Source organism: Oncorhynchus mykiss, chromosome 21 (genome assembly GCF_057628025.1).
Source record: "Oncorhynchus mykiss isolate SJ-2025 chromosome 21, ASM5762802v1, whole genome shotgun sequence".
Taxonomy (NCBI): domain Eukaryota; kingdom Metazoa; phylum Chordata; class Actinopteri; order Salmoniformes; family Salmonidae; genus Oncorhynchus; species Oncorhynchus mykiss.
Window position 1 is genome coordinate 43,821,427 of NC_143042.1, and position 11,197 is coordinate 43,832,623.

Here is an 11,197-nt window from a genome sequence, read left to right on the forward strand (position 1 = left end):
ATTCTTGTTCTGAGAAATGAAGGCTATTCCATGTGAGAAATAGCCAAGAAACTGAAGATCTCGTACAACGCTGTGTACTTCTCCCTTCACAGAACAGCGCAAACTGTCTCTACCCAGAATAGAAAGAGGAGTGGAAGGCCCCGGTGCGCAATTGTGCAAGAGGACAAGTACATTAGAGTGTCTAGTTTGAGAAACATACACCTCACAAGACCTTAACTGGCAGCGTCATTAAACAGTACCCGCAAAACACCAGTCTCAACATCAACAGTGAAGAGGGCGACTTGGGGATGCTGGCCTTCTAGGCACCAAATACAGGTGTATTTATTTATCGGTACGTTACTACACTAAAGATCACTGACAAGGGATTGAATTTGACATTTTTTTTTATTAATAGCAAGGCAAGATTACAGAATTGTACATTAAATTTAGCTAGCTTTAGCTAGCTAGCTGGCTAGGTTCTTCACATGCACTGGGTTTCACAAGATGACAGCCTGGTTTGTTCAGGAGTCCCTAAAACAATTAAACAACACAAATTGAAATGTATACAAATGTCAAATGCCAAGATAAATGTATAGCTAGTTGGCTAATTTTAGCTAATCAGCTGGCTTGTTAAAGATGCACTATGTAGAAATCGTTTCTCCATTTCCTGGTTGCTAAAATTCTAATAGTTTGCCTAATTTCAGTTCAGTATGTGACAAAACAAGCAATTATAGTGTAGAGACACAGGCACCTTAATTGGAGATTACGGGCTCATAGTAATAGCTGGAGCGGAATCAGTGGAATGGTATCAAATACATGGTTTCCATGTATTTGATGCATTCTATTTGCGCCGTTCTAGCCATTATTATGAACCATCCTCCCCTCAGCAGCCTCCACTGGTAGAGAATCATTGTACCATGTAAACCACTGGGAAATATATTTTCCATAACCAAAGATATAGTATTTTTAGCTGTTTGAAGCTGGTGTACAAAACCGAAAGTAAAAGATGCAAAAACAAAACTTAACGGGAAGCATAGAAATAGTGATCTACTGCTTCTTAAGACTTGCTTTCATTGAGAATGACAGATCTATAACTCACATTTCTATGTGAATTTGGTCAGGTCGCCCAAAAAGTTACATATTGCAGCTTTTATATAGCAACTTTCGTAAATTAACATTTTGACCCAAAAATATGCAGAATTGTTTTTTTCTCTAGCTACATTAACTAACCTATTCCTCTTAACTGTACTTTTTTTTGCATGATTCATTATGAAGTTCTAATTACTTACAATTGCTTCCATCCTAGTATTTTTGGCAGAAATCTTTCTTAAGCAACTTGGGTCGCCAAGCTTTATGGGAGTTTTGATAACCACTCGATAGGAAGTCTGCATGTCTAAGGCCAACTAGAGGGCTGAAAATGAACTACCCCACGTTCAGAGTTGAATTGGAACACCACTTCGGATGCAGGATCGTGCAAAATGGAGTGGGAGGGCTACAACTCATTTTATTTTATTTGAAGAGTATTAGGATTGAGCCTTAGTAAGTAACTAAGTAACTAAGTAAAAGACTGTGTGTGTGTGTACCCCCATGCACGAGTCTACCCCTTTCCCTGCTTACCTGTGTGGTCTTGCCAGAGCCCGTTTCTCTGATGAAAATGTAGCTCTGGTGGCATGCCAGGACTTGTTTGAATTGCTCCTTGTACTCCCACATGGGCAGCTGCAGACTCTTCTTCAGGATCTCATAGTAGCATGTTGTGTGGGCCAGGTTGGTGAACGAGTTGATCTGCTGCTGTATGGCTGTCTGCTTGATGGAGAGAAGGCCCGCACTGCTGCCGCAGACAGCTGGGTTCAGGGCCATGCCAAAGTGCTTGACGTCCCGGTCTCAGTCCCTGTCCTTCGACAGCTAGTCTCGGTCCCTGTCACGGTCTCACCTGTGGTGGAGGTTACATGTTAGTGGTGTGTCAGACAAGCTTTTTTACATCAGCCAGGCCCCATTCCCATCTCCTACGTCTTACATGTTGGCAGGGCTAAGGGCTAGAGTAAGGGGTATGGAACAAAATAGAATTACGCCAACACAGAAATAGAACTCCGATCCGAGAGGGTAAAAGTGCACCGCGGTTCGGCTATGACGTGTCCTTTTCCTCAAATAACATGAAAAGGTTACTGCGCATTTCCCTTTCACGCTACAGAAGAACGTAATCAAGTGTAGCATTCAAAGGTCACATTAATGAAGAAATTAAGTCTAAAATATCATAAGTCAAATGGTTAACACTTTCCTTTCACAAATGGGTGACATCTTTATTTCCTTTTTATCATGCTACAATGCATGTCTGGCCCCAATAACCCAAGTCTTGCATTTCCTTCTTTGACAAAACCAATGTTGAAAACAGAGTGACGCTGACACTCAGATGTGTTCCTTTAGAATGTATGCCCCCCCAAAAAAACAATGACTGCAAACCATGCAAATTTGTTCAAAAACACATTTATTGAAGAACAGTGCAAATGCAGTTTGGTAACAGAATGATGGGTTGAGCTGTTTGTTCCCATTTTGTTACCAAACTTTGCATCTGCACTGTTCTTCAAGCAAATGTTTTTTTGTAAAAACACGTTCAGTGTAAATTGTTAAAAGTAGTCCTTGTTCAGAGTTAAATGGTTTGTTAACTTGGCAATCATTGGTTTTTGCTTGAAATACATTTTAAAAGGGACAAATCTGAGTCACGCTGTTAAAATGGAATTGCCCCCAATGTAGCCTATGTCATGTCTTTTGAGCAATGCACTATTTCCTATAGCTACTGAATTGTAAAGGGAAATATGATGCTCCAATACAGTTTAGCTAGTGTAAAGCCTCAGAAGAGATTTTTCAACTAACTTGTTCTTGGCTGACCTTCTTCGTTCTCGATTTGGAAGAAAAGTGTATCTTATAAAATGTCCGTCTCCAGTTGCAGGTGATTCTCCAAAAAACAGAGAATATTCGGAAAGATATTAAATCCACGTTTTGTATCGAGTGAGAAATGCCTCTTGCACGTGTGTGTAGATCATTGTTTTGGTCGCACTGTGTGACCTGCTGTCATCTACTTCTACACGTGTTTGCGGCCGCGTCAAATAGAAACGATTAGTTCCTGCAAAGATGTTGGAAAATGCAAGATGTCTTGCGGTTAAGATGGCAAGGAAACTCCTCACTCGACTAAAAAAAATATATTTGGATTTGATAACTTTCTGAATATTCTCTGGTTTTCGGTGAACCACCTGCAACTGGACGATTATAAGATACACTTATTCCGAATCGAGAACAAAGAACGTATCACGAAGAACAGGTTAGTGGAAATATTCCTTCTGAGGCTTTACACTAACATCAACTGTAACGGATAATGGAGCATCACATATCCCGTTACTGCAGCTAACTGGTTATATTTCCTATGAACATCAGCAGACCATCGTGTTGTCTTGGGTACACCACCTCAGAACTCATGTCCTTATGGGCCTGGAATGTTGGCATGACACTCGGTACCCAATTCCATGGAAGGGTTTCAAGAATGTCTGTTCTGCCAACAAAGTTGGCCATGTAGTTTTGACGTCCACTGACTGAATCCTTGGGTGACATGCAAATGAGACATCTCTTAGGGAATTGGTTATTTTCCTTTTCAGTTGCAGAACGTTAATGACAACGCTGTGACTTAGCTAGCTATCGGGCCAATTAGTTAGCTAACTAGCTCGTAGTATCTACAGAACAGAGCCAGCTTCAGATAGTTTCAATGAACCAGTAATGATCTAGCTAGCTAGCTAGCATGCTAACGTTAGTTGCAGCCAAAAATCTCCTGCGCTGTAGTGCCGACAAAACACAAATACAAAGGATCCTCTCTCCATATTATTCCATATACATAACCATTAGACGTTATCGTTTAACTCGATGAATCATCATCTCCCAAATCCAACCAATATCGTTTAGACATCTTTTTTTTTACACGTACATAACTATCCAAAATAAGGAACAAAAGTAGGTTGATTATGATTTATGCCATGCAATGTCTGCACAGTGCTGCTAAGCACCACAAATATGGCAACCGGAAGCACTTACCTCAATCATTGTTATCTCTGCGAAAATGACAGAAAAACAACAATTTAACGTGAGTTTTGTCGAGCCAGATATATTCAAAATTTGTGCCACCTAAAACTGTAAAGGACAGCTGCTGCCGTGGAGTCGGTGGTTGCATGTCTTGGGGATGTTCTGGCTGACCAAATGCAGCCTAACCCTAATAAAAAAAGAGGGTCCATGTGTAATACCAAATTGGCCTATGGTGATAACATAGAAAAGATAAACAGAGTTGTAGAATCCATCCCAAAGCCAAACATGTGAGAACTCACATTTGTTTATAAATAACATGTATATGATAAATATGTATTTGAAGAGGGCCGTCCTTTTTTTGTTATGCCAAAATGTGGATGTCAGTGATTATTTCAAACCATGTCAATCTTTCAAGAACATATGAAAAACCCCATCCACATGAGACATTTTCAGTGCTTAGATCTCTTCCAAGAGATTTCTTGAATGTTTCAACCTATAAGATTATGTAGTGATGAATCAGCTGACACTGGAAACAATAATTTTCATTGACAGAGGTAATTACACAGCCTGGGCATTGCTAACAAGCATCATAATGGCAAATGGCTCATTGCTTGTAACCAGGGATTGATGGTGATGGGGAAGGAGAGGTCAACGTTACAACAAAGCCTCGCTAATGCTCTATATCCAAGGCGAATTTAAAATACCAGGCTGTTTTCTCCCTTTCTTTCACAGGCAATTAAATAACAGTCCAATTGTGTGTGAAATAGGCCTGCCAAGCAGAGCTGCTGACAGACATAGAGAAGACCAATACCACACTGACACAGGAGAGGAATAGCCCTTTTATCTAACTGTGAAAAGGGACAATAGCCTGCTACCTGAATGGAAAATCCTCTCGATAATATCAAGATGTCAGGATTGCAGGGCTGCACTCTAAACATCAAGTAACTGTATAACAATTGACAATAAAACTGGTATTGTTCAAAATAGTTATTGCAACAGATTTGCAAGATCTAGAGTGTATTTTAATTTATTTTGTACCTCAGCTGTTCAAGTCACCAAAATGAACATTGACATCTTAGAGTAGAATCAATAGAACGTAAGTGGACGAGGTATTGAATGCATGTGTATCTGGTTCTAAATATAGATTATTATTGTTGTTGTTATTATCATTGTGTCTGTAAAAAATGACAGAAGATAGCATCAAGCCAGTTACAGAAATCTATTTACAAACTATTCCTTAATCTAATGCTGGTCTCAGGAGACAACTGGTCTCCTGCTGGTCTCGTGTTTGCCTGCTGTGTCATCGGAGTGAGCAGTCCTACTCTTTGGGATAAGACAGTCGAGCCGGAATGGGAAAAGCCCATTAACTGCAATCGATCCCTAACAGAGAGTCAACTACAGACAATGAGAAGTGTTGGATCATGATACGGCATGAACGTTTGAATGATGTAGTAGGGAATCACTTAACTCATTCTTACCTTACACAATTGATGTGATTTCGTGACAAAGGTTGCTGCTTTTAAGGATATTGATGTCTTTTGATATTTTGAAATAGATTCTACAAACACTGAGATCTGTGAAAATGTAAAAGCTGCAAATAAATGATTGAAATAAACATTTATTTAATGTAAACATATAGTATTTTTTTATGTATAGTCCTGATATGTTTGTTTAGTATCTGAATGCAGTCATACACTCTTAAGAAACAACAAAATAAATATAAGCATAATATACAATTAAATAACAAGAACATTATCACAATATCACAGTACCACTGAAGGAGACCGACATCTTTGGGAAACAACTCACAGATCACAGTTTAAACTCCATGCCTTGTGAGCTACTCACTTTACAATAAATGGATGTATTGTACCTAGGGTTAGTTAAAGCACTTCTTTAGCCAGTCATAAGTTATAAACATTTAATAAGGCCAATCACTGTGGAAAATAAGTCACCGTTTGCCCATACACGAAATACACCATTATTTGATAAAGTGGCAGCGATATTTAGAGCCATGGTTTAATCACAAAGTTAGACACATGTGGAATGTTAAAGGTCAGTGCTGATGACCATCTTAGATGGGGAAAGCACAGAAATATCCAAACTGTAAATTAGCATTTTTCACCCCTTATCCTTTCAGATCTAGATAGAACAGGTTTTTATATGCTGGTGTCCCGACTCCCCTCATTATAATTATAGACACACAAGTTGTTGATGCTATAAGTGAGCTAAAGCTGGTTGACTCATATACATTCACTGTTTCTCTCGGCAACTGTGTGGTCTGGAATGATGTGGTCGCTCAATGTGTCGCCCCCTAACCTGCTTTTAAAGGCTTAATGCTCATGCAGGTGTGTCATTTCAATCAACAGAAATAGCTCAACCATTACCCACGGTTGAAAAATAATATTTTCCCTGTAACATTTAGCTTAAGCTTTAGTTATCCAAGTCTTTTTTCCCCCTATGGGATAACAAAGCGAGTGACTAACCAGGTTGTTGGATGGCTCATTTTGCCTGAGTGAGACAGCGGTGCATTGATCAAGAGGGAGTGTGTGGGAGTTCGAGATGACAAAGCTGGCAGTTTCTAAAGATGGTTGTCACACACTGGAGTAATGGGGGCCCTACAGGTAGTGATGCCCTGAGGTGATGCACTGGAGCAGCCAACTCCAACTTGAAACGCTCTTGACGACAATTTGCATGATGGGGCTTCTCCCAGCAAGGAGAGGCACACAAACAAGCACAATTCACCATTTCAATAGTTACACCCAAGATTGAGTAGGAGTGTTGGAGGATGCTCCATCTAACAACACGTCAATTGACTATCATGCAAACACTCCAAACATTTGAGTAAATGCTTTTAACTGAAGACGACCTCATTACTATCCAGACCTGGGTCGAATGCATATTGTGTGCTTGATTTAGCTTGTCAGGCACAATGGAACCAATAGAATAGTCCCAAAACTGCATACTCCGGGAGAGCATAATCAACATGCCAGGTGAGCTAAATCAAGAGCACTTTAAGTATTTGAAAGAAAATAAAATACGTATTTGACCCAAGTCTGTTACCATCCAGGAGAGGACAACTTTACCCAAGGTACAAGCCGGCCGAGGACAGTGATGTCTATCCCCTTACTGCATATATCAGTGGCTCCTGTCTCTTCTTATCTCTCCGGCCCACCCTGTTATCTTAATAGAGATCACACTGTACACCTCGACAGTGTGCTGACCCCCGGCGTGGCCTCTCTGCTTATCGGCCCACCACAACTCTCCATCCCTCCCTCCACAACATTATCTGACGCCGGCCTCACAAGGGGGCCTCGGGAGCCATTTTGGTGCAGCGGTAGATTGTTTCCTCAAAGGAAAAGCGGAAACTGTGAGATAGCACCTTTTTTTTCCTAAGAGTATCTTGAACCTAAAAGGGTTCTTCAGCTGTCTCCATAGGAGAACCCTTTGAAGAACCATTTTGAGTTCCATGTAGAACCCTTTACACAGAGGGAGCCTAAAGAGTTCTTCTACCTGTAACCAAAAAGGGTCCTTCTATGGAGACAGCCGAATAACCTTTTTGGAATCCTTTTTTCTAAGAGTGTAGGTCACAACGGACAAAGAACCATCAACAAAGTGGAATAGTGACGCGGATGTAGGTGTCTGAACTCGACTCGACGCGAGTAACTACTCAACTTGGGTGATTTTACACAAAGTATTTGCATGACTGCCCACGGATTCTCCACCTCAATTCCCTGTGCATAAACAAATCAAATGGAATATAAATAAGGCCATAAAAAGCAACAACCCGAGTGGTTCCGCATGTTGTTTCCCCCGGGACTTTGCCCTTGTGGGGAAGCACAGCACGTAATTGGACGTAGTAAATAACAGTGAAGAGATGTAACTCTACCATATATCTAGGGCCTTTGTGGAGAGGAGAGGTTGTTTGATGTTTGCTGTTGGGTTTGGGTGATTGATACTAACGCTAATGCTAGCGGGCGGCAGCTTTATTTGCTTCTTTAATCAAGGATAGCATCATCAAAAACATTGCACTGACATATGGGGATCTGAACGTATAGGCACAATGCAATAATCACAGCATCATTCAATAAGCAGACGCTCGCACAAGGGTGGGAACGAGTTGAATGGCTCATCCATGCGTGGGTGTCAAACAAACAGGAAACACGATATCCGACAAGACATTTCACACTGTTTTTTTTACTCTCCCCATCAGAGATAATGACAGACCTGTCATCCACTGAACAGAAAGTTACACTTTCAAATCACAACACCAGGCAACGACCCCGTGGGCTCGCTCGGTGCACTCTGATTGGCTCCCTCGCCCAGGGATTGCTGATAGAAGTCAGGTAACGTAAAGAAGAGAGAACTGAATGAGACGTGGGACACAGACACACTGCCATTGGCCATCGGTGGCCAGGACACCTGGCTGGTAAAGTAATTAACCCCGCCGAGTGGTTGGCATGGAAACCGCTGACTCCAAGTGTCCCCCCCACCCTCTGCTCTCCCCCTAGTTCCCTGGTGATGATGGAGTGTCAAATCCCACCACATCCAGCTGCCTCCTGCCTCCTCCAATCACACCTATTAGAGCTGGCAGGCTCCGTGGTGACCCGGCTGGGCCACTGTGTCTGTTTTTCCAGGGTAGTGTGTGTGACGGTGTGTGTGTGTCTGTCCAGGGTAGGAGATGAGGGGGGGCTAGGATGAAGTGTTTGGAGCAAAGCATCGCACTGCCGCTCCCTATGTGAGAATGTGATTAGATTGCAGTGCTGCCAAAATCCCCACACTTGATCTCAAAACAAATTTACTGACAGGTACATATAATAAGGCACAACTGTACACACACACACACACACAATTTTTAACAAATAGTATTTTAAACAAAACTACGTAACTATTCTAAACAAATTCATACTTACATAAGAACCCAGGCAGACTCACAAACTGACACCCACACATGAACACACATCCACACACTCTCTTACACACACACACACACACACACACAGAGTGGGGTAGTGGAGGGTATACGCAGGTTTACGCCATATACCCACATGTTTTTCAGTGGGCATTGCCTATACTCACTTCTTAATCCCCAGGATGAGTATCAAAGTAGTGTAATGGAGGTAACCTCCGTATCAATTAGCTGGAAAACACCTTTCTAAAATGCATATCGCACATGCAAGCGGTTTTATGGACAGAGATGGAAATATCTGTTTGAAATGTGGAAAGAAAGGAGCTCTAAAGATGCAACAACTATCATGGGTTGCTAATATAATTAGTATAATGTCTTTGGCTGCTGGACCATGAAAGAAAGAAAACCAATCGAACAGGAGAACGCACATGAGGAAGTCTTTGTAAAACATCTGCCTCCACGTTTCTATGGTGAGATTTTGGCTATGGGCTACTTTGAAGCAAGGTAAGACATGGTCATAATATGAAGTAAAACGTCCAGCTTTCAAACATTTAAGGAACAGGAAAAATATAGCAATGCTAATGACTGGCCTAACCATACTCTGGTAGATGGAAAGGCTTTCCCAAAAACCTTCTCAATTAAATGTTAACTAGCTACAAAGTAGACTATGCCTACCTGGCAGAATGATATCATGATTATTTGCATCAATCCAGTGGCCATCTGTTAAGTAAACTCCATCTCATGTGCTCCAGAAACACCCTTAACCAATCAACAGTACTAGGTGCCTGTACTACAGAAACACCCCTAACCAATCAACAGCACTGGGTGTCTGTACTATAGAAACACCCCTAACCAATCAACAGTACTAGGTGTCTGTACTACAGAAACACCCCTAACCAATCAACAGTACTAGGTGTCTGTACTACAGAAACACCCCTCACCAATCAACAGTACTAGGTGTCTGTACTACAGAAACACCCCTAACCAATAAACAGTACTAGGTGCCTGTACTACAGAAACACCCCTAACCAATCAACAGTACTAGGTGTCTATACTACAGAAACACCCCTAACCAAACAACAGTACTAGGTGTCTGTACTACAGAAACACTCCTAACCAATCAACAGTACTAGGTGTCTGTACTACAGAAACACCCCTAACCAATCAACAGTACTAGGTGTCTGTACAACAGAAACACCCCTAACCAATCAACATTACTAGGTGTCTGTACTACAGAAACACCCCTAACCAATCAACAGTACTAGGTGTCTGTACTACAGAAACACCCCTAACCAAACAACAGTACTAGGTGCCTGTACTACAGAAACACCCCTAACCAATCAACAGTACTAGGTGTCTGTACTACAGAAACACTCCTAAACAATCAACAGTACTAGGTGTCTGTACTACAGAAACACCCCTGACCAATCAACAGTACTAGGTGTCTGTACAACAGAAACACCCCTAACCAATCAACATTACTAGGTGTCTGTACTACAGAAACACCCCTAACCAATCAACAGTACTAGGTGTCTGTACTACAGAAACACCCCTAACCAATCAACAGTACTAGGTGTCTGTACTACAGAAACACCCCTAACCAATCAACAGTACTAGGTGCCTGTACTACAGAAACACCTCTAACCAATCAACAGTACTAGGTGCCTGTACTACAGAAACACCCCTAACCAATCAACAGTACTAGGTGTCTGTACTACAGAAACACCCCTAACCAAACAACAGTACTAGGTGTCTGTACTACAGAAACACCGCTAACCAATCAACAGTACTAGGTGTCTGTACTACAGAAACACCCCTAACCAATCAACAGTACTAGGTGCCTGTACTACAGAAACACCCCTAACCAATCAACAGTACTAGGTGCCTGTGCACTTGAATTAAAGGGTAACTACATTTCTGAGATTTTTCCCAGACCTCAAAGTTGTCTCCTGATGTGGTTTAAGCGTTGTTATGGACTTAGAACATCCAATGTTATTTTTCTATTAAAAAAGCAGAACCTGAAAAATATTGGGAAAATTAGAAACCTGTGAATTTCTGACTCAGTTGACAGCCTAATTTATCTGTTTCAATAGTAAGCCTACTATTAGACTAGTTGCACAGTACAGCTTGGGTTGGTCTGACTGTGAAAGACCAATATGGGATTTAGAATTTTAGGTCATTCAGAGTGTGTCACTGTTTCTCATAGACTTTTTCCCACAGGGAGCCTTTTCCTTAGCCGGGGCGGGC

The 11,197-nt window shown here is 41.5% G+C and overlaps 1 protein-coding gene across 2 annotated transcripts; it reads right to left on the reverse strand.

Moving 5' to 3' along the window:
- Positions 1-365: 365 nt before the first annotated feature.
- On the reverse strand, positions 366-3,063 carry LOC110500878 (ATP-dependent RNA helicase DHX15-like). 2 transcript variants are annotated; one of them, XM_090214711.1, is made up of 3 exons: positions 2,863-3,063; positions 1,597-1,909; positions 366-510 (listed from the first exon to the last, which is right to left on the reverse strand). In XM_090214711.1, exons 2-3 carry the CDS (start codon positions 1,834-1,836, stop codon positions 436-438), a joined length of 315 nt encoding a protein of 104 aa, XP_090070837.1. In that variant the 5' UTR covers positions 1,837-1,909; positions 2,863-3,063; the 3' UTR covers positions 366-435. The 2 variants fall into 2 exon arrangements, with proteins under 2 accessions (XP_090070837.1, XP_090070836.1); XM_090214710.1 differs by having other exon boundaries at positions 2,848-3,059.
- Between the last annotated feature and the right edge of the window lie 8,134 nt (positions 3,064-11,197).